This window comes from Pagrus pagrus (genome assembly GCF_965226575.1).
Source record: "Pagrus pagrus genome assembly, chromosome: 10".
Lineage (NCBI taxonomy): Eukaryota > Metazoa > Chordata > Actinopteri > Spariformes > Sparidae > Pagrus > Pagrus pagrus.
In genome coordinates, this window is record NC_140194.1 from 20,104,249 (window position 1) to 20,128,559 (window position 24,311).

The following is a 24,311-nucleotide window of genomic DNA, read 5'->3' on the forward strand; positions in this document are numbered from 1 at the left end:
AATACAGTGTCTGTCAAGTTTCTGATGTCTATGAATTTTACGCGGCTTCGTCAAAGAGAAATTTGCCATCTGTCTCAGGTTATTTCATTAAAATAACTCTTAAAGATGTAAAACTTTCCTACACCTCATAAAAAAAGCACAAAATAGACTATCTTCCAAAAAATAAACATAGGTTTGTGTGTTAGATATTATTTTTTTTCTTCAGTTTGATCTCATAAATCATCTCACCACCCGTCAGATTAATCTTGTGATCTTTGAAAGGGGTCGACCACCAGTGAGAGCCAATGTCTAAACTACAAAGCAGTTAAAACCAGCTCAGCCTTGACCGACTACAAGAGTGAATTTACTGCTTGCACATTGTTGCATCAGTATTCACAATCCACTAAAGTAACAAAATAATACATCAATTACAGAGGCCAGTTTCTGTACATGCTTTTTTCATACTTTAAGTACATTTAGCAGATTATACTTAGGTACTTTTACTCGAGTAGGACTTTAAATGGAGGTATTTTATTTGTAACGGAGCATTTTTACAGTGTGGTATTGGTTAAGTAAAGGCTTTGACTACTTCTTCCACCTCTGAAAATAGCATTAATTCCTGATGCAATGAATGATTAATACGGGACCTTGAGGTATGCAATGAGAGCGATGATTGTGCGAGGCAAAAAAAAAGTCAATACTTTCCCTCATCTCCCTCCATACATCATCAGATTTCCAATCACAGAGAGAATGTAGTGGATCATAGCCGCAGCGCTGAGAATTTTCCTTCATCTCCGGCGGCCGGCAGCACTTTACATCACCTCCACAGCCCAACTTGAACTCCATCCATTAGCTTGTCAGAAACTTTGAATTGGAATTGATCCCCCTCGCCATAATTATTCATCTGTCTCGGTTATTTATTGTTGTGACAATGGAGTTGGTTGCTTTTGTGGAGGGTGTTTGGTTTGATTTTGGGGTGCAGAATTAGAATTCAGACAACGGTGTGTTAGCCCTCGAAACACTAAAAACAAATCTGTCTGGAGCAACAGCCACTTAAAACGCTTTTACATCAGTTTTCTTTTGCTGTGTCTGAGTTTACATTTCCCAAAACTGAGTTTTATTAGATACTTAGACCGCTTAAATAAAACAACGAGGATGTGACGGCTGAGTTTTTAAAGCAACATTTTTGAGGCACTATTTCCTGGAAGAGTTGTTCATGTGGCTAACAGGTGACTGACAGGGAACAAAAGGTGTTGCCGATTATGAAAACACTCGGAAACAGTGTGTAAACGATGATGGATTATGTCACTCGGGGGGGAGTATAATTGGCAGCAAATGGCTGCTTCTGAATAGAGAATAATGAGCTTTAATATTTCATACTGAGAATGTAAAAAAAGCAGTGTATTCTAAAAGACTGGCAAATAATTGTAAACAAGAACGCGGCATCATGGAGGTGAACAAGATGACACAGCTCAGCATCACTGCAGAGGAGGAGGATGAATGGTGTCTGCAGACAATGCAACAGTAGGTATTTTAACATATCTGCCTTTTAACAAACTCACTGTGACTGAATGAATGGGTGGATAAATGAATGAATGAGACTGTGAACGGAAGGGATGGGAACTGATAAGAATTTAACGACTCCGATTCCATTATCAATATTGCTTATCGATCTGATTCCTTATCGATTCTCTTATCGATTCTCATTGGGTGAGGGAATAAGTACAAATTTGTTGTTCGTTGTTTGTATTAACTCGCTTTAATATCTGATCAGAAGACACAGCACAGAGTATACACAAGTTATGTGTAGCAACTAAACCTAAAAGTAGGTGAACTACTTCTCAAAGTAAAGTCCAGGGACCCATAGCCTAGGGCAGTGTTTCTCAACCAGTATGCCATGGCACACTAGTGTGTGCCTTGAAAGATTATCAAGAGTGCCTTAGGATTGGGAAATTGTCAATTTTCACATTAACTGGTCCAGACAAAAAAATAAATGTTTGGCTTTTCAAGCCCAACTGCCATTATGTGCCATAAAAACTAAAAACCCAGACTGAAAACAGTCAAGGAGGAGCTTGTGCCTTTTGGAATATTAACATTGCTCATTTGCATTCAACGTGAAACAAAATTCAACTGACATAAAAAATACAAAGAAGTCTTCTGTAAAGATAAGACCACAACTATCAACTTTGGCAAATTAACAATTTTTGTGCAGAAAAATGATCATGTTTGCCCACTCAGGAAGGATACGAGATCTTTCTGGACTTAGGGTGTCTCCAGCAGTGGAGAACACCCTTTCAGAAGGGGTGGAGGACGCTTAGACACAGAGACACTTCTCAGCTAGAGCTGACAACACTGGCAATGTGTCACTCTTCTTCCACCACCAGAGTCTGGCACTGTCTTTGGTTGGAATGGGAGGAAGGCTTCTATAAAGCTGGATTTCTTGATCCACTCTCTGGGCTGTGGAGACAGGGGGCTGCTGCTGCGTGGAAAGCAGCTTGCTGTCCTCTTCTTTGAAAAGTTCCTCTAGGGCTGTCCTCTTTTTCTGCTTTACAGGTGGCGTCTGAAATTATGACATAACCACAAGGTTTAGTTTTAAATTAAATAGTGTAATAATCCCTGCCATCTATCATCATTCATCACAACAAACTTACGTAGTCCTCTTCTTCTCCTTCTTCTTCATCCTCTTCTTCTGCCTGCCCCTGTGTCTCTCTTGGCTCTGACAGCTTGAGAAGAAATTTACAGTGCAAGAACCACAGAGCAAGAAGAGCAGGCCTCACAACAGAAATGTGCTAAAGGCATTGTCAAATTCAAATACCTTCTCAACTGCCACTGTGTTTGCTGCCACTGCTGATGCCCTGACCCTGTCCCAGATTTCATCCCTGTCCATTTTAGATTTCAATCTGGGATCTAACACAGTGGCTTCCTCCTTTTCAAATGCGTAAATCTAACCAGATCATAAGCATAGAGCTGTAACAAGATAAAACTGAGAATTGAACCTTAAGAAACATAAAGTTGCAACATATCCTTTGTTTCCAGAAACATGCATTGCCAACATTTAATCTTGTCACTGGATTGAATCTCATATTGGCACATTTTGCACTGACAACTATAAACCACCTTAAATCTCCTATAAAAATGAACAGCCTCTAAAACCCCCACTGGAAACACGTCTATCACTGCTTTCTACATAAGATCACTGTGATACGTACATTTATTGACCATCATACTCTCTTATGCACAAAATCAGTTTAATATACAGAGAAACACAGTAAAAGAGCCCATTTCAGGTTGCTGAGGAGATTCTTTTCGTACCAGATCCGTCTGTAAAACCTAGTTTCCCCCTAATGATGCAACTGGGGCAGAAGATGTTAAAAAACACCTCAGATGACCCGTAAAAAAAACCCGGTGATAATCTGACTGACTGTCACCGCGTGGATGAATAAATGAATATCCGGCAAAACACTTTACATACTGTACTGCATGAGAGCAAATGAGGAATTACAAGAGGGACTAAAGTTCATTTAATAAAGCACTGTGGCTCTTTCCATTAATGTCCTGATGTTTGACTGACACTGAAAAGAACATTAATGTAAAAAAACACCCACAAAGTGTCTGACAAAACCACTCTAATGTTACATATTTCCATGTCTTAAAAGGCCTTTAAGAAAAATCATTCCCTCTTTGTTTTCTGCCCACACTATGTAGGCATTTTTCACACCCTAAAATAAATGCAACAGATTGGATGGCGTCATTAACTTCCCACTACTTCGCCTGTGGGACTCATTATGCTGATATTTAATTATATATTTACATGAAATATGAACTTGTAATAAACGTAAAGATATTTTAAATTAATCTTTTAATTTCTTTTTTTATATAAATATTGCAGGCACACTGTGCGAACAGCTGACAGCTTAAAAATATAGTTTCTCCATAGGGTTTGAGTGTTCAAGGGTTTCTTACCTGCTGTTATGTTTATTCTATCTGCTGTTTACTGATTGCCTGGCAGCATTTATGAGTCACTGTTAATAATTAAAGGAGAAGAACAAAATTGAGAGTTTGAAGCCAAAGTCCACACATTCTTTACTCAAGTAGAAGTACAGATACTTGAGAAAAAACAGACTGGTACAAGTTGAAGGACTGATTCAACTTCTTTACTCAAGTAAAAGTAATAAAGTACAGGCTCTGAAATGTACTCACAGTATAAAAGTAAAAAGTGTGAAGCCGTTGTCATGTTAATATAATTCTAACACTATTAAACTCAGTGACTGTTAAGTCTCACTCCAAGGATGTGAAATACCGACATTTTGGGTTGGTAAATCAAAAACTGAGGAAATAAGGAAATCCAGGCAGAGGGCAGCAGGGTCTCTGCAGATACAAGAAACTAACATGGCAGTCTCCCTTTCTGTATGCTTCTGTCTTGTTACGTCTTTGACGTCTTTTTACGTCTGCCGTATGTGATATGCACTGATAGGTTGAAATCAGTCTTATGACCTTGGGAAGGTGGTGTGCAATAACCCAAAATAAAATAATGGAAATTAATAAAAGAGCATGTTTTGAAAATAGAAGGAGTAGAAAGCACAGCTATGTGTGTTAAAATATAGGGAGTAAAAGTAAAAAAAGTTGTCAGAAGTAAATTAATACTCAAGTACAAATACCTGAAAAATCTACTTAAGTACAGTAGCAAAGTATTTTGTACTTCCCACCCATGAGTATAAATGAGGAGAAAGAGGAGGAAAAAAGAAGAGATTTAGATGTCTCTGTATTGCCTTGGTGTTTCCAAAGATGAGCTGCAAATGCTTGAGTGAACACGTGCCATTTTTTGATTCTGTTGAAAAAAAGGAATCAATCTGCTGGTGGCTTTGTTTACACTAGAGTCACAAGACAAGTCTGAGGGTTCGCGAAGAATTTACCAGGATGGGAAAGCAGAACAAAAATTGGCAGAGAATATATATTTAATTTTCATGTTTTTCTCCAATCTTTGCTTTGCTCCCTTGTGATTTAATGAATAATTTTAATACTCAAGGCTCCTCAAAACTAAAAATGAAACTGAATATAGAAAAACAGGGAATAACATCACTCTTTAAAGCCAAAAGTTTGGGAATCACTGGTTTAGCTATGATTATTCTGAGCAGGTTTTTTATGATTTGATCTTTTTGCAAAGGCTCCGACTGTATAAAAAAATTTAGTTTCAAGGCTGTTAACGATGTCTATACTGTATATTAACTCTCAAGTCAAGTACTCTTGCTACGGGGGCTTAAGCAGGTTAAGCACATTTAAAAGAACCTACTTTGTATTTACACTTTTACACTCTTCTTAAAATGTGGTCAATTAAACTGCTGTTCGTATGTTTAATTATAGATCAATAACATTAATTTGATGTCTTAGCAGCTCTGCGCATCTAAGATCTGCTTACCAGCTGGCAAAGATGGTACTCTGTGTACTTTATTTACCTTTTTGAAATGCTTAATCCCCAGTAGTCGCTTTTTACAGAGGCCTGCAATTTCAAGCTCCAAACAATTTCCATGTTATTCATTTTTGATAAGGTAATGGATGACAGTTCACTCAGTTACAATGCTCCCCTCTATAAACTGCTAATTGCTGTATTTTCTAACTGCCCGCACCATAATTACATGCTTAAAAAGGCATGAAGGGTATCCATTAATGTCAGCTTTGTCACTGTAAAAGGTGAAGGCAGAGTTCCAGTGAGCTAAAGGGAAACTGTCACCCAATCAGCTGTCCAAGCTCCTGCTGTGTTCCTGCCCTGTCCCCACAGAGATGAGGTCTGAATATTTCATAACCGATCATTTGAAGGGTTGCAAGAGCTCCCAGTGTGACTAAATATTCAGTGAACTGCTACTCACATTTTAACCCGGTGGAACAGGATGAAAGGCTGCATCGTGGACAAGACGTGAGCCGCTCCTTGGAGGACTGGCCAGAACTCCCTCTCGGCTGATTCTCCAGGTCAGATATTCTGAAACCAGATAAATTATTCAGCAATGGATTTAAAAAATCTTTAATAGATATCTAATGCATTTATACAGGATACAAAGTCAAACACATCTAACAAAAAATACAAATACTGCTAAGTGTTGTAGACCTTCTTAAAAACATTTTGAGTTTCCTTTGTAGAGAACCATAGACTGTATAATAAATAGTGGATGGAGCCACCATGACATCACCCACTGGTTTGTGGACTACCATTTTGAAGCCTCGAGTTTGGCATCACGGCCATTGCCATCTTGGTTTTGGAGCCAGAAGTGAACATATTTGGGTGGGATGGGACATTAATTTACAAAATGAACATCATGCTGTGTTGAAGAAGACTTTAGACTAGCGATGGGACTAAAGTGCAGCTCGGCTTCCTTTTTTTACCAAAAGAAAATAACAGGGCCTGACCCAAACTCGGCAGGCGTTCAGTTTTTTATGTCAGAACCCAAATCGAGCCCGACGCAGTTAAAAGTTCTGTTCAGACCAAAGATTTCCCCAGTTTGCACCAACGCAACTGGAGGAGAGGGTGAATAAGCATATATTTATAAAAAACTATTAAAATGAGGTAAAAAATTAAATATATTGTCACTGTACTATTTTCAATTGAGTATATGTCAAAGGCGTCTCTGGCCATGAACGAAAAACAGGAAAATGTTCCCATCAGCTTCAAGACAACCACCGTCGTCCCTGTTCCTTAAAAGTCTGCAGTGTCTAGTCTTAACGACTACTGCCCTGTGGCTCTCATCCCCATGCTGATGAAGTGCTTTGAGAAACTGGCTCTACAGCACATCAATTATAACATCCCTGCCAGCGTAGACCTCAACAGTCAACCAACAGATCCACAGAAGATGCCATATCCACTGCCCTCTCCTCAGTCTTCACATACCTTGACCTATGATTCAGCTGTTTGTTGATTTCAGCTCAGCATTCGATACTTTCTCCCCCATGAAAAAGATTGGAAAACTTGCACTCAGGGCTTGACTGTGCATCTTGTACTTTCTCACAAGCAGACCTCAGACGGATCAGATTGACGAGATTGTTTATCAAACCCTCTCAGGACCACAGTGGCTGGACAGTAAAGTTTCTTTTATGCTCTAAGTGTCTACTTCGCCCAGGCACAGAGACACAAGCAGTTACTACAGAACAGCTGAGACCGATTGGATTCTTAGTGGCGCCTTCTAGTGGTTGCATTGCTTAAGATCTGGGCCAACGTGAAAGACGCATGGAATATGTGAGCAGTGAGAGTTATATCATTTGAAAGTGTATCTTTTTTCATACGTAAAGGGACCATAAATGAGGACAATGTTCAGACAAACTACAGTAAGAAAATCAACAGGATTTTGAAAGTTCAGGAGGACATGTCTCCATGATTCTCCAGTGGCAATTGCACCCTTGCTTCTTTAGCCACTTTGAGCATGAGGATTAAAAATGACTGAAGAACACAAGTGCAGAACCCCTGCATTAATTTACAGTATACAGTCTGTGAAAATAAAAGGGAGAGAGAGAGTTCAAGCCTTCTGATGTGTCTTTGAGCAAATCACTTGCTCCCAGCACCGGCAGCACCATTTTGTTGCTCACCCTTCACTCTGACCTTGAGTCAAACAGATATCAATAAAGTGTCACATTATTATAACACAGGAACAGCAGCCTTGTGGTTAGTACATTGGCCCTGCAGCAAGAAAACACCTGTGTTTTAAGCTTGTTGATGTCTTGGTGCAGTTTGCATGTTGCACTCAGTCTGGCTTAATGCATGCTTGAATGGGCTCCAGCATACTGTGACAGAAAAGCCTACTGGGAAAAACATGATCAAGTCACATGACCAACAAAAATAATGTCAGTTTCTCTGATGACCCGGTTTTGTATGCTGGACCTAACACACCAGAACTATATGTAAATTTAACAACCTCTCACATCACACCTGACCTGACCCAATTTTAACCTCAGCTCTGATTACATTAATTCCTACCTGTGTGACTTAACCTCCAAACCTAACAAACCAGCTTCTTTCTTACCCACAGAGCAGCGTCCATTTACTCTGTAACCCCGACTAGGAACAGTAAATGAATAGAAGACAAGGCTGCATTGCAGCTTTAAAGATACTTCATAATGCTTGTGGAGCATCCAGCTTGGTGCATGTCCAGAGCATCTGACACTCCAGTCATACTTGACTCTTGTGTAATAACTTTAATCAAATAGAAAAATATGATGTTTTCTCACCATAATGCCACTGTCTCTTTGTTGAGTGAGTCATTTATTTGAGGCTTTCCTCATAAAATGAAAAGATGACAAACCCAAACTGTCTGCTGAAGAATTTAGGCTCACAATGTCCCATACTGTCGCATCATAGACTGCCTTTATGCATGATAGTGCAATTTTTATTGTTCCCTTTGTATCTGAGTATGTGTTTGCCCTTCTACTACAAAACTGCATAGTTTTAACATTAATGTTCACCATTTCATCAGGCAGGGTGATGTTTTCAGACTTCCTTCCAGCAGCCATTGGTTTCCATTCATTTTTGTATGGTGTTGAAATCAGCAATGGGTGTGAACTTCTGCTGTTGTGTTGTTATAATTACGTGATGTGGTATAATTATGTTGTATTATGTGGTTCAAATCAGCCTACACATTGAAACATCATCACTGCACTGTGCAAGGGCAGTGTATTTGATGGTGTTGTCATTGTGTTATCTCTACTGGCTCACTTGACTCTAGACTTTCATGTCAATTGGAAAGAAATAGAAGCAAGTGGCTGTCTGTAAGGCAGGAAACATTTTCTAAAATGTCAGCTATACGTAAAACTCCCACACATCCAGAAGTTATGTTTCTGGATCAGTGCAGGTTGCAATGAGCCGAGACTCAAAAAATACTGCCGGTAAGTGACAAAACGGAGAGAGAATGTGAGAGATGCCGATTACACTACTGATTCCATCTAAGTGAAATCAAATCATATTTTCAGACATTTCTGTGATCAAAATGATGTATTTATTTGTACATTTCAGAGAGAGAAAGTAATAATGAACACTTACTGTATTATGAAAAGGAATTTAAAGGGCAATGCTGGCAATATTCCATATTTCTCTTATAGTCAACAGATGCTATGTGAAGACATCAATGCATTTGTCTGTCTCATTACTTTCCGACTTTGTTACCAGGTCTGTGGCATTCAAGCTCAATCATTCCTACTGAAGTCTTAAATCTCTAAAAATGAGTCATAGTTATATAGTTGTTTATTTTTTAAGATAGAATATAATAAAGGTAAGAAAGTAATAATAAAAGTAATAATAAAACCGCTTCAAAAACAGATGCTGCTGCAAAAAAGCTACAAATTCCCAAACATGGATGCTTCACAAACATCTCCAACCAGGCAGCACAGAAGATCTGGACAATCACCAAAGTTTCAAGGAGGTCCCCCGAGATTGGCATCACCAATTCATAAGCCTAGCTGACTTAATGTGAAATATGGTCACAATCGCCTCTTCTGTTCCTGAGTTATGGTGTTAAATAATGGCCATAAAAGCTGACCTTTGAACTTTTGGATAAGAAATGTCAACGCTTCATCATTTTATCCTATTAGACAGTTCTGTAAAATTGTAATGAGCTTATGAATTCTTGAGTTATGGTCATGAATGTGTTTTGTGAGGTCACGCTGACCTTTGAACACAAAATCTAATCAGTTAATCCCTGAGTCCAAGTGGACATTTGTGCCAAATTTGAAGAAATTCCCTCAAGGCATTCCTGGGATATCATATTCACAAGAATGGGACGGAGAGATGAACAACCAGAAAACATTGTGCCTCTGGTTACGGCTGTCTCCGGCATGGATGCATTAAAAATGTTACGGTCAATGAAAGTCTCCTTGACACACAAACACTGTGGTCAACTTTCAAATGTAGCAGAAATCACATAACGGTTCAGTGGTGTTTGGCATTAACACTGCTGAGCACCGCAACAGAAAATCAGAGGCTGCAGATAATGTGGTGTTGGGGAGAAGGTGATAATGATTTGTTGATGGGTTTGGGTATTTGTCCACGTTGAGGAAACAGCCAAACACAGAGGACATTTCACTTCAGGCCAATGCGCTCACTAAGTTCTGTTCTGATCGAACCTTGAGGGTCCTCCAGAGCCTTTCCACCGACAAACACCCACCCATCTGCCCACAGTGGGTTTCAGGAACAAAGCATTTGGCTGAACCGCTCATCTGGTAATCAATTTGGAGAGACCACTCAACATAATTGATATAGGATGTGATGATGTTTTTTTTTCTACACTCAAGCACACACACATACACAAAGCTGGAGCACCCAGCTAAGTGGAGACTGAAGAGGAGGGCGTTGTTGTAGAGGATACGTTCTCATTTGCATATGAATAACAGAGAATAATGAATTCCTCCTGCTTGTTATTGTTCGTAGTGAGGCAGTACATGTGTTCCCTCTTAAATGAAGCCATAATGAGCAATTTGGTGCTCGCTGCCATTGTTTGAGATGCATTACCATTTCAACACACTGAGGGCCAATTTAACTACTTCATTATAAAACATATAGACCTACTGTATTACTCATAACTTACATATGATAGACGTTCATACAACCGTAATGACATCATAGTGTTTTAGTCACAAAAGGATTATTGGGTTTTCTATTTGTGTAAAGAACTGATGATAATGAATATTTGATGTATGCTGTCCACATTTAAAGCAACAAATAATATGAGAAAAAGAGAAGAAACATGCAGAAAACAAAAAGAAAAACATCAGAGCTTGGGGACGTGAATGAAAATGTCCTACAACAAGAAACACTAAGCTGAGAGAGAGCAGAACTCCCAGTGGCTTGTTTGACTCACTCATCTGAGCAAGTCAAACATAACAGAGCAGTGATGGACGTGGCTCGAGTCTCACTGGGTTTCCTCGATGTACTCTTCTATGAATTATGGATGAAAAAGCAGCCATTCGAAAAAAAAAAAAGAAAAAAAAAAAGGCAACCTTTCAACACATGCAACCAAGTGCTGACTTTTTCACCATATTTCCAAAGTGTAAAAGGCCTCAGTGTGACCTAAACTAAGTGCTTGGCTAATCACAATCTCATAATATCTGAAACCACAGTGACTGTGTCCGACAAGTGTTGCATCTTTACTTGAATATGTAATATGTAGGAATTCTGCATTAAAATGTCTAAAGATGACGACAGTTGTCACATATTTTGGCAAACAAGACTAAACCTAACTTGAATAAACCTTTAAAACATTACCTCATCTGTTAACAGTTGAGCCTCACTCACGTCATCAGCCGTGGTGGTTTGCTAATGTTGTATTCACCACAAGTGAAGCGATCTTTTATATTGATTGGGGTTACTCGCACAGTAAAACCCTGCAAAATAAAAAGGTTACAGCTGCTAGTTTGTTTACGTTCGTGCCGTTAGCAAACAGGGTAGTGTTAAGTAACTTCCCAATTAAAGCAAGTAGGTTGCCAGCTTGGAGGTTGTTGTTGATGTTTCACCTTGCAATGGGGACTTTGGGAACAGTACACACAAACAGAGAAAGGAATGGGACAATTGGTGCCCAATGACAGGCTTTCTACCAGCTGTCTACATCTGGTAAGTCAGACTACTCAAGCAGTGTTTATCTACCTCAAGCACTCACCAGGGACTCTGGTTCTCTCTGTTATTTTTCCCCTCTTCTCTCGGTAATGTTACACTCAAGTAAAGTACATTTCCACTCCAGCTCCAGTCAGCAATCAACATTACAATATAAAACAGCCATCAATAGAGGTCACCTCGGCGGATTGCTGCTGCAGTCCGGTCGAATAAAACAGGAGTAAAGATAAATACACCTTTTAATCCCAAAAGTTAATAAACTTTACACAACGATTAGCCAGGTGTGTGGAGGTAAGAAAGTAGGCAAGGTTAGAACTTCTCTCTCAAGCTCTTTTTTCATCCTTCACACAACTATTTCCACCATCCTTTGTGTCTACAAGTCAGTGCAACACTATGAGTGCCTTCAGCGAGAGAATGTCTGAAAGTGTTTACCCGTTTTCTTTCTTTTCTTCAAGTTTGTGATAGCTTCAAATAAGCCCTGTGTTTTCTGCCTCTTCCTGCACTGTATATTATTGTCTATCCTTGTTATTTGTGTACCAGTATATATATATATATATTTTTAATTGTAATAAAATAAATCTTAATCTAAATTGTAAGATACATTCTGTCTTGTCCTTCTCTATGACTCTATATTTTGTTTGGCCCATTGTCAAGCTTGGCCATTTGGAATAGTTATGAACACATGTCTTTAAGATGTGCTCAGGATGAAAGCAAATCCAATCTTCTTGCATTATTCACACAAATTAGACCGCTGGACCACCTGTGTCCTCAGTGTATTTCCCCCACAAACACCAACTGTAGGATTACACAAGCAAGCTATAAATTCATGCACTGACCAAGTTCGTGTTTGTGTTCAGCTCAGCCGCTAAATGATCTCCAAACTCACAAGGAACTCCAGTTCTTTCTCCCACAACCCTCCAGTCTCTGCTTTTCCATCTTGACTCTGTACATTTATAAAGTAGATTCTTAATGCCCAGGGGTAGCTGCAAATTTTCCGCTCAAGTTGAAACATTCTCAACTCCTGGAATATGCCGACGTGGCCCTGGGCAGATTCTCGTCTAAACACACTGACTTGCATCTATTTTTTTTTTACTTTGTATGCAATCATGTCACATCTAAAATTCACTTTGCAGTGTGAATGGTTTGTTCCCTCTTGCACTTGTAGACTGTTGGTACACTTGAGATGTGGTCCAATTATGCATACCACTTCCCTTGTTCAGGTATACTTAAACCTGAAAGAACAACCTGAAAGTATGTTTTTCAGTGAGGTTAGTGAAGCCTGGAAAATGTGAAAAAGTGACCCGATATACCCGCCCAATAGCTTTCTAATTACAGAGGTACTCCACAGTAAAATGTGTTTTTTACACTGCTAAATTACGGTATATCACTGTACTCTGATGAGACACATCAATAATGGTATTATGGGGTGGAAATTTTTACCAAATGTATAAAAATGTACTGTTTTAAATCATCCTCAAACTTCTAGGCCCAATGCTGACATGCAGAGTCAAAGCAATGACCACTTACAGAACTAATGGCAGCTAATTACATCTAACAGGAATATAGCACTTACTTAAGTAACAAAGCTAACAGTATCTGTCTACCAGGAAACTTCATAAATCAACTCTGTACTTCGACTGGCCTCTGCTGGAATTCTCAGAGGTGTTCAGTGAGAAGCTGCTGTTTATCAGTAGCAAGTAACGCTATCTTTCCAGAGTTGCACAAGGCGGAGCAGCCCGAGTGCAGCCGAGGGAAAACTAGCAAGTATTTTCTCCATAAAACATGACCCACCTTGACGCTAATCATTGAATAATATTGTGTTATTGTACAGTAATTAGTGAGGTCCAGTTCCTAGCAACAGACTCCTCTGGCGGTGGATGAAAAATTAACATATGCTCCATCAACATTTTCAATGATTTTTGCGGAAGTTACAAACTCTAAAATATAGCTTTTTTTGCCATTGTTAAACAGCAATTTTGACTTCATGGGAACTTAAAGTTGTTTTTTTGCTAACCATTGTCTTAGTTTTCAGTTTGGGCTGTATCACTGGACTGCATTCTTTCCCTTGATGATCCCTCTATAAACAGCAGGGATACGGCTATGTACCGACAGTCCCCCACAGCATTCACAAACCTGAGAGCCTCTCAGCCTCTCTGGGCCGCTAGCTCAGTTACAACACAGGTGCCACACAGAAACTTCAACAAATGGCCATGAATGTGGTTGTAATGAACGTTAGCAGACTTTGAGTGTGACAGCAACGGCTAATGGCAGGTTAGCTCTGATTACTTATTGTTCCTGCTACACTGTCACACGTCCCTCTGGTCAGTGTCTTTTTACCTCCCGTGTCACACACTACATTGCCACACACACCTACAGTGGTTGCCCTGTGCAGTAAAGCAACTGTAACAGGATAGAACGATTGATGAAAGCCTGGAAATATGTTAAAGTTCTGCTTCTTTGAAATTCCTTGCATGTCTGGATCACATCTAACCAAACAGATTGCTTGCTGCAGCCTCTCCTGAGGATTGACTTGGCTCATATTTGCAATAGCCAGTGCATCCAAAGTTCACGTACCTTTGATTCAACATCGTGACCGCTGAGATGTGAAGAGACATTAAGAAATTTATGGCACCACGCTGCCGCCTCCCCTCCACACACACGTCCCACCCCCACATTATGAGCCAATGTCACCTCTCTTCCATTCAGAGCAGGCGATTCAGACTGATGCTGTAATGAGCTGCTGTTTGTTTGGCTACAGGCTGTCTCAGATGACGCATGATGCTGTCACTCAGATTTCAGCGGCCCCGTTGGCACTGAATCACCATCTGAGTCTGTCACCGCTCCGCGTTTGATCAAAGGCAAGTTCTCAAACAATTTCAGTGTTATCTCTGGCATAAAATGTCCTTATCCAGGGTTTATTTCTTCTTTTTATTACCGTTGTTAAACATTTTATTCATCCATACAAGCCCAGAACATGTTCTTATTTACACCAATGACTAGGGAATTTAACTGTGGGGGAGGATGTGTTACACATCATTCATTTGCCAGTACCCTCATCCACAATCATTATGTGTTGTTGGCCGCTTTGCCGGAGCAGCAGGGGCTAAGTGCCATGCTCAAGGGCACATAAATCACACATTTTGACACTGAACCCGACATACCGGAGCTGTACAGTCGAGGGTTTATGTGTTCAATTAAAAGATGAACACCTACAACTATGAAAAATGCGGGCACATAAAGCAAAATAATTCAATGGTTTTTGGAAATACAACAACCTGATTTGATTTTTTTTTCAGGTATAAACATGTTTTTGTGGCTTGTTTTTAATAAAGGAGTTTATTTCTCATTATCTCTACATTCCCACAAAAATATCCTGGCAAAAGCTGAATTGTTTTGACATCTAAAGTTTTAGATTTCCACTCGGCTGCCCACACGGTTTTCGCCCTAATTCATGATGACAGGGTGGCTCTGGAGGTACATAATTGTACCTTTCACTGCGTAAACACCTATGAGGTAAACAGCTCAAAATGTCAGTCTGAAAGGTAAAGCAACACACTGTTGTTAAAATGTTTACTTAAAGCTTAGATGCATGATTTTTTAGATTGATATAAGGGTTATCTCAAGTGCAACTTTGTGTCTTTTCCTGTTTCATTACAGAGAATCTGGGTTCAAAGGAGTAATCTGTCAACCACATCTCACAGTCTCAACCTGCAAATGAGCAAAAATCCTTTGAATGGGACCATTTCTAAAGTAATGTATTATTAAAAGTGTGTCCAGCGTATTCAGACTGGTTTTGGTCAAAGCACGATAACTGGGAATTGATTAGTTCTCTTAAAGTCTGAGGGCCAGGTTTTTACTGTAAAAGTAGTTCATATGACATGGTCTCCGACCAATCAGCAGTGTTTATACCTGATCCAAACGGCCACATTCAAAGGCAGGGAGAAAACTGGCCATTACAGGAAGGTATCGTTATCGTTTAAAATGGGCGCATGTTTTACACGATCTCCTCTGGGAGATACTCATGCTGTTGAACTTGACAGAATGACAGAAATACTTGTGTCACGAGTGAAAAAAGATGGCGAGAGAGAAAAGTTCAAGATCTGGCTTTCTCTCACCTCCAGACACTTGGCCAATCACAGTGTGAAGTGGGTGTGAGAGTTGGACCATCTGTTTCTAAAAGTGACAGAAATGGTTAACACAGAACCAGAGGAGGTTTCCAAAGCTATGTGACCGCCCCAGAAGCAGTACTGACGAGCCCCATTAGAGGCCTAAAGCTTGAGCATTTTGCAAGACTTAAATCTTTAATGATCTTTATTTAATGTTTAAAAAATTATTGACTCTTTGCGTTCCTATAAGTAAATATTGTTGCAAGCAAATATAAAGAACCTCTCTGATTTCGTAAGAGTGAATTAAAAAACAAAAGCATGAAAACTAAATAAAAAGAGACTTTTTAATCCCCCCAGACAGCCAAGGTGTTGAAGTGTCCTCAAGCAAGCACTGAACTACATCTTAAATATTCCCCATTACACTGCACACACATACGTGACGTAGAGACCAAACAGCATCTGACTGAATTTGTTTATTTGGAAGTACTAACAGTCACGCAGATGATGTACTGTTGCCCTCCTGAACACTACCAGAGCCGTGGTATTTCAGTGGAAGGACACTACTGATCTGCTGCAGCGTCTCAGTGTCCTTGAGAGAACGACTGTGCAATGAAGCAACAAAGTGCTTTATTAGATGTCCCCTGATAGATCTGGTCTGAGGTAGAATTCACGTCTCCAGTAAGAGGGATAATGTTTGGCTTCAAGACAAGAGGGAGGGTCCACCGGGAATCTATCACTTGAGGTGACGGAGTGTCAAATAAAAAAGCAGTGCTGGGTAATTTTACAGGATGAAAGTCAATACAGTCAATACAGGCAATCATCTAAGGGACGCCTCTCGCCTTTCTTAGAGCTACTCACCGGCACAGTGAGTACACTGATACAACCGTCCTGGGCCGAATGGTTTTAACCTGCTCAGAGGGGATTTGTACATGTAGAATCAGACTGTAGTGAGATTAAAAAACAATCGAGTTAAAGGAGTTCGACATCAGAGTTTTTAATCTACTTTTGTGGCGGAATGTTGTGTTTTTATGATTTTTTACAAACATATTCACTTACAAGGTTTTTAATAAATAAAGTCATAAAAAGTCCTCATCAGTCTATGACGTAAACCACAGCCTAACTTTCTGGAGGTTCTGCTGGTTTGCTGCTTCCCATCTGTATGATAAGCTAACTGACTGCATATAAATATGACAGCGACATCAATCTTCTGATCACACTCTCAGCAAGAACGCAATCAAGTGCATTTTTCCAAAATGTCAACCTCTTCCTTTCACCTATTTAGACCAGATGCAACATTTGTGTGTTCCTCCCTCTTGAGCCTGATGCCACGTGAGCGAATTTTATTATCATGTCACTTTCAAGACATGTGACTGAAGAAATGCATTGTGATTAGTTCATGAACATTAGAGCATAGGCAGGCAATAATTTCCAGCTAAAGCCAAAATCTTAAGCTCCTTAATTGTTTTTATTTGAATTTTCTACCTGCTCCAGAGGCTGAGAAATAAAGGATTCAGTGAACGTTTACAATTCTGTCAAGGTTTTCAGAAAACCCTTGGGTTTTAGGAGGTGTTTTCAAATAATAGGGATAATTGGTTAACAAAATGTTTGTTTGAATGGACACGAACCATGTGGAGAATTATTCAAAACATTTTCCAATCAAGAAGGGCTGCAATCTCTTTCATCTTCAATAAATTGTCTGGAAAAAAAAACAATTTCTCACAATCACCACTTCCCCAAACCCTTCAAATAACTTTGTAAATAACAAGGTTTAAGATGTCACTGTCCAAAATTGAAAGATATTCAGCTCATGGTCACATATTCAGTGGCAACTGAGCAACTATTTTTTAAGTAAGCAATCAATGTTTTGTCCAACTTCACATTTTAACCCCCCAAAGATTCAGTTTAATGAAGCAGTAGCAAATCCTCTCTTTAAGGAAGCTGGAATCAGTCATTTGCTTGGAAAATAACTCAAAATGATTATCAAAGCTGTTGCTTAGGTCATTCATTAATAATTCATTAATGAACAATATGAATAATAGTTTCAGCTTTAATAACAAATATACACAAATCAGAAGCTGGAAATAAGGAATTTTTTTTAACATTTTGCCTGAATAATGACTTTATTAATATCAATTAATTGATTATCAAACTGACTAATCAATTAAATATTGTGGCTACAGATCCAAGCAGCCTGTGAATCATCTTTTTTGTATGACCTCCGACAGGCTGTAAACTACCATTTTATCTTTTGAGTTATGCAACTAAAACATAATTATATAAAATGTTTTTCATATTTCGGTAACGTGTCGTCTGGAAACTGAAAATTCTGCTCTTATCGCAGCCAAACAAGCAGCCTTGGTCTGAGTTTCACCCTAAGAGATGACAGGGATAAGAAGCCGAGACTTACTTTCATGTCTCCAATTTTGAGTGTGCAAAACAGGAAGGAAAAAGGGAGCAAACCAGCCTTTGATTTATATTCAAATGAGAAGTATACAGGGGAAATTGGATTTCTCTTTCATTTCAGAGAATGAATATCCTGGTGGCAGATCGTATTGTATCATCTTGTGGCGTTAATATCCAGCTCTGAGCGTCAGGAGCTTTTCTTCATTACAAAGACTCGGAGGAACTTTTACACCTCCTCGCCGCAGAATGCAATGACAATTTCCATTTCTTTTCCAATGTTCAAACAATACCCCCGAGGCCATTTAAGACATTTTTCACTCGTTTCAATTTACACATGAAAGGCAATAACATATCAAAGGACTTCTTCTTAAAAAAAAAAAAAAATTGTCTCTGCATTATGTCCCTTATGTCAACAAACTCCGCTAATTCCGTACCTCAAAGCAAGCCAGCCGGAGGACGAGCCGTTTGTAGGTGTAACTGAGTTCAGCAAGTGTATAAAGTGATGAAAAATTCAACAACGTACACAACCACTCTAATCAGACTGCACTGGCTCCTGGGAGAAAACACCATCCACCACTGAACCCAGAGAAGAGCCACTCTCCATTAGCAGTGAGCCCTTTCTGGTCAAAACCCTTTAGCACATAATTCGGAGTTTGATGCATACATGTTGTAATCCCCCAGCGATACACTCGCCCTCCAGGCTTCTGTGATGTTACAGTTGTCACAAACAAAAAACACACACCGGAACGAGGGGCTTCTCAGAATACGTGAGTGTGATAAAGCAATCGAGCACTGACCAAGCTGGTCTGAGTGCTACTTCGGAGCCAGGGCCTATTCTCGAACCAGTGTTTTGCGTTTGGACAGCCAAAGAACTGGTTCACTGTCAGGAGAACTGGTCTGAGAGGGGCACCTATACTTTGCTGGTCTAGAATAAAGAATCGCTTATATCAGGGGCAGAGGGTGGGATTATTGTGACCAAGAATAACTAAAACCAAATGACCGCCTTTTCAAAAAACTATATATGAAATAAAATCAGATGCTCAGATGAGGATGACGCTGTCTGAAGGTATGGTAGAGGTAATCCAAATGAAAACAGGTTGGCCCAGTAGGTGGTTAGACAACTTTATATTTCTAAGGTTTGATTCCTCCGTCAGCCAGTGTGTGAACAGCCCTAATGCCCAAGTATCCTTCAGCATGGCACTCCAGACCCACATACTCTCTGCTCTGGGACTTTTAATCTTAAAATGTGTGTCAGGAAGCTACAGACTGTGCAAAGTTTTCTCTGGCGCCACCTAGTGAACATACACAAGCCCATGCTGAAAATGTTTTCGCATTCTTAATTTTTATTGCCACACTGAAAACTGACCAGTCGTTAGTGTTTGTTCAGCAAAATTAGAAGAGAACTCACTTAGTTCTTGCCCAAGTTTTAAAGTATCCGCCTCTGAGATTTTTGCTGCCACCAAATAAAATTAAAGTGGATTTAATTTTGAATGTAGTGCTCACACAGTATGAAAAGGTATATTAACAACTCAGTATTTCTATAACAAAATGTCTATATTTTAATTGCTCACAGATTGTTTTGTGGATTAAGTGACACCAATTGTTGATGAAGGTTCTCAGTCATCCAGGTCAGGGTAATGTTAAGTGCTGTATGGTAGGCAACTGGACTTGTTTCAGTTTCTTGAAGACAATTCACCTCTCGCCATGATTCGCACACCAAATATGACACTGTTGATTAATGTAATTCTTGTGGTGGAGGCAGAAATCGCAGAGACATATCGGTCAATACCTGGACAAATAAAACTATCTACACAGACCACCAGATGCAAGTTTGTTTTTTTTGTTTGTTTGTTTTTTTAGCATTTAAGCCTAAAGAGCATATAATACAGAAGCAAATATTCAACAGATGAAGCAATTAAGTTACTTGATCACTTTCCCTTACAGAGACCCAGGATATGACCAACTGTTTCTAAAGTGCCACTTTTAATTCGCTGTGAGGACGTGCGAATCTTTGGTATGTGTGATGTTTGGCTATCAATGTGACAGGCTGAGTTAATGCCGCAGTGCAGTGACACAGTTGGCAACTTGATAGGACCTTTTCTTTCCATCTATGCAAACATGGTCTATACATCTTCTGGTATCTCTGGTTAATTTATTTTTTTCACTTTTATCGCTCTTTTGCATGCAAATAGGTTTGACAAAACTGCTAAAGCAAACAGATCCAAATAAATTAAAGTTCTCTCATCACAAAACTGAAGTTCACAAGTTCATGAGAATATTCTGTCCACGAGTGAGTTTCTCCTTTTACTTCCAAAGTACAGTACATCCAAGCTCCTTGTGTAATCCAAAGGCAATAATCCATCTTGATCCTCCCCGTCAGTCTCTTCCTCATAGTATCCAAAAACGACACACCGATATTGTTTAGAAAATGAAAAAGCTGTCAATCTGCAAACAAGCAAACAGTGGAAGGGATCTCCGAGCAGTGAGCGAGGCATATGGCATAATCACAAGCAACAAATATTTGTAATGGGAAGCGCAAGATCCAAAATCAATCACCTGCCAATTCTGGAGCAGCTCTAACCTCCAGAGGAGCAGGAAGGATTTTGAGATACTTTTTATATCGCTCGCAGCCATTCGAGTCCTGCAACACATCTGCAGACAAGTTTCTGAACATATGGAGTTCATTCTGACTCAATCAAAATAGTTTGTTCCTCCCCTGCCTTTGGATTAGTAAGGAAGGTCTGTCGCTGGAAGATTGCCAGTTTGATTCCCTGCAGGGAAGGGATAAGTATTAATCTCTCGGCCCTCTACAGTTGGGGTACATTTGATCGCAGCAATTTTTAAGTTGGCAACTGCTCCGCTCGAGCTGCTCAGCGGCCAGCAGCAGAAGGTTTCGGTTAAACTCAGGTGTGAATGCGTGTGTGCCGAGTAGGTATGATTGCCGCTGATTAAGAGCACGAGTGTGCAGCCAAACTTCTGCGTCGACTAAAAAGAATAAAAAGGACAGATCACGACCTGGAGACCTGATTAGAGCAGCCTCACTCATTTACACCTTAGCTCTACCTCTAGTATAAAACCAAGACATTTTATACTCCTATAAAGACTTAGTATCCCTACATCTGGACAGACCTGCTCTTTCTGCTGGACAGAGGACTGGGTGGGACTTGGATAAGAAGCAGCTCTGTTGGCTTTAAGGAGGCTACTTGGTGGCGGAATCCCCATCAGGCCTCATGCTGAAGGGCTCCAGGCGCTCGCTCTCAGGCAGTATGTTGTTGAGTCGCTCCATCAGCGGCACGGTCTGATCGATGCCCATCTGGATGCGTCTCAGGATCATGGACATCTCGTTGACCTTCTGGATCTGCTCGGCGTACTTTGCGTAGCGTTTCTGGCGCTCCTGCATTATGCTGAACAAGGTTTCTACTGACAAATCCATCTGGAAAGAAACAGGCACAAGAGAAAAGAGAGATTAAGTGTTTGACTTTTGAATCATCTCAAAGTAAAACAGAAGCAAAACAGCTTAGAAGATTTATTAAATTCTGCTTCACTAAGACTGAAACATAAAAATATCGGACATTACCAACTGTCTGTTGTCAATGTGTAAAGTTTTGGCATAGCCTTTCCCAGATGCAACTGCCTTCATTAAATAAGCCAAAACAAAGTTATTTTCACATGCATGTCGGTTAACTTGTGTATCAGCAAGGAGAAGCAGGTCGTTATCGGTTGTCAGTATCACGCATCCATAATTATTTTCAATGATTCAATCATTTTAATTTCATATGTAAAATCTCAAAAGTGCCGATCACAATGTGCAGTGCTGATGCTATGACTTCAAACTACTTATTTTGACCAAACAAACAAAACCTCAAAGAAATTTAGTTTTATGGTTGTAAAAATAATTGTTGATGGATTTTCTGTCAACCGACTAATCATTCCAGCAAAAAGAAAACAATCTAAAAGCTGATAGCTGTTGAAACAAAAAGGTGCTCATGCCAGTTGTTGAACAATACGTTTGATATGGTTGCTTGAGTGAAAAATAACAACACCCTGTGTGTTAAATGTCTCATGCTGTACTATGGTCTTCTCACCTCTTTGATCCTCTTGACCAGGGCGTTCTGGTCGAAGGCCACGGCCTCGGCACACTGGTGTAGGTGGTCCTGGTATCGGATGCAGAGCTGCAGGACCTGGGCAGCATCCAGCCTTTCCAGACACACAGTGCTGGGTGACGTCTGGCCACTCAGCACTCCTGTGGAGAGTGAAGCTCAAATGACTTACATGGACATGTTGGAGCGGAGTAACACTTGACAACGACGTAGCACTTGATAATTATTGTAATTAGCCTTGCACAGGATCTGACATCCTGCTATTTCAGGAGTGCGCCTACACAGGAAACTTGGCTCATTATACACCTTCAGACACAGTGCTAATGGGCTGCAGTGACATCAGCTTCACTGCACAGAACTTGAAAATGGACTGGTGGGGAATGGTTGAAAATGAGATGAAACTCAATATGTTCATTTGTAAATTTACATGGTGTTAGTCTGACAAAATGTCAGCACTTAAACATTAAATCTTATTCAACATTGAAATCTCAGAAGATTATCTGTCATATGTCCACACTTAGTGCAGAGATCGCAGTGTGCAGATATTTTCTCTGACTTCTGCTTTCAGTTGTTTTTTTGATCATCTGTGGAAGATTTTATAAATCTTATATTTTACTGAAATGGCACCTATTCCGTCAGGTGTCCCAAATCAGTGATGGTGGTTTTATACTTGATACATGTACAATTAGCTGGATGTACCTGATATTTGTCTTTATTAAAGGTCCCTTAAAGACTTGAAACCACATCAGTTACCTTTCAAAAGTGGCTGAAAGGTGGGTATCTCTTGAAGCTTTATGACATCTGGGTCGTTGTGGATATTTCGCAACGACTGGGTCCCCTGGGTCACAACCACAATATCGTCCATCTTTGCCTTCTGCTTGGCTGGAGAAGGCACCACTGCAATGACAACAGTGCTATTAGACTCATCAGATAGTACTTAGCTGACACTATGGAGGCATCCAATCATAGGACGTGCAACTTAAAAACACTTTTATAAACATCTCTGACTAAATACAAGCCACGTGTGCAGTACATTACCAATACATTTACTCATGTGCTGTGCTAGCATAAGAATATGAGTAATTCTCATTGTACTTTAAACATTATATAGCTACATCAATTTCACTTCATGTCAGAGGGAATTATTGACTATTTTACTTAGATACAGATCAAGACATTTCATAAAAAATAATGATAATCTAAAAAAATGATGCATCTCTGCAGACTGCTCGACCCAACACTGTATTAAGTAGTTCAAATAGCCTCCACTTAAACCCAGCTAAAACTTTAAAATGTTGTTGATCTTTATGCATCAATAATAATGCCCCCAAACCTAAACATATTTTACTGTAAATATCTATATACTTTCAATTTCAGTGCAGAGCTTGTACTGTTAATTTTTACTTTGTGGTATTGCTACTCCTCCTTCAGGGAGGAAGTGAGTACTTCCACCACTTGATTTGGAAAATAATGGCTCTTCTACTACTGATAACCTCTGTAACACAACACTGCTAACATGACACTGAGTTACTATATGAAATGATACAATCAGAAATGAACACTGCAGGAAGTCTCACTCACCCGATGAGCTGTAATCGGACTGTTTGTGCTCCGCATCTCCGCTCTGTTCTGCTCCCATGGTGCTAACGCTCGGTTAGCGAGCTAGGTAGCTGGCTAGAGGTTAGCTTTTGTCAACACTTCCAGAAAATGCAGCCATAGACTTTAAATAACGTTAGCAGATACAATCCCCGAGACACTTCATATGACTTCCAGACACACCCAGCGTGACAACCAGACAACCATGTCCATACGAAGGTAACTGAAAGCGAGTGCTAACGCTGTTAGCTTCGCAATTACACTAACAGCTAGCTAAGTTAGCCACGTATCACCCGTTGCTGTTTGACGTTTACTAGCTAACAGGCTATCAGTCAGCTAGCGTTAGGTTCCGAGTGCTATGTTGACATAAGTGATAGCGCTAAGAGCTAGAAACGATAATGTATTTTAACATCAACGCAGGACACTGCAGAAATGAGTCACTACTGACAGAGTTCAATGAGGAAACACTTCCGTAAATATTGATCACGGGGTTGTCCAGACGAGAACATTACCGCCCCCCACTGCTCCCGAGGTCAGACATGTATTTGT

The 24,311-nt window shown here is 39.9% G+C and overlaps 3 protein-coding genes across 6 annotated transcripts in view; all 3 read right to left on the bottom strand.

The window, feature by feature from the left end:
- The window catches only part of LOC311263352 (alpha-1,3-mannosyl-glycoprotein 4-beta-N-acetylglucosaminyltransferase C-like), a 55,636-nt gene extending 49,705 nt beyond the window's left edge, over positions 1-5,931 (bottom strand). The window contains exon 1 of one of the 2 annotated variants that reach the window (XM_084363344.1): positions 5,844-5,931. The gene's annotated coding sequence lies outside the window, so the exon portion shown is untranslated. Of the gene's footprint in view, positions 1-3,942; positions 4,489-5,843 lie in introns of those variants that run through there. The other variant, XM_084363346.1, reaches the window with a different exon arrangement.
- On the bottom strand, positions 1,739-3,919 carry LOC311263354 (uncharacterized protein). The gene is made up of 3 exons (XM_084363349.1): positions 2,795-3,919; positions 2,631-2,702; positions 1,739-2,539 (listed from the first exon to the last, which is right to left on the bottom strand). The coding sequence occupies exons 1-3, from the start codon at positions 2,864-2,866 to the stop codon at positions 2,294-2,296; spliced, it is 390 nt and encodes a 129-aa protein (XP_084219475.1). The 5' UTR covers positions 2,867-3,919; the 3' UTR covers positions 1,739-2,293.
- Positions 5,866-24,295, bottom strand: borcs5 (BLOC-1 related complex subunit 5). 3 transcript variants are annotated; one of them, XR_014623339.1, is made up of 5 exons: positions 23,748-24,295; positions 22,920-23,063; positions 22,152-22,309; positions 21,196-21,499; positions 5,866-5,953 (listed from the first exon to the last, which is right to left on the bottom strand). XR_014623339.1 is itself a non-coding variant. In XM_084363348.1 (4 exons), the coding sequence occupies exons 1-4, from the start codon at positions 23,803-23,805 to the stop codon at positions 21,266-21,268; spliced, it is 594 nt and encodes a 197-aa protein (XP_084219474.1). In that variant the 5' UTR covers positions 23,806-24,295; the 3' UTR covers positions 18,118-21,265. The 3 variants fall into 3 exon arrangements, 1 of the variants encoding a protein (XP_084219474.1); XR_014623340.1 differs by lacking the exon at positions 5,866-5,953 and adding an exon at positions 18,118-20,837; XM_084363348.1 differs by lacking the exon at positions 5,866-5,953 and having other exon boundaries at positions 18,118-21,499.
- Between the last annotated feature and the right edge of the window lie 16 nt (positions 24,296-24,311).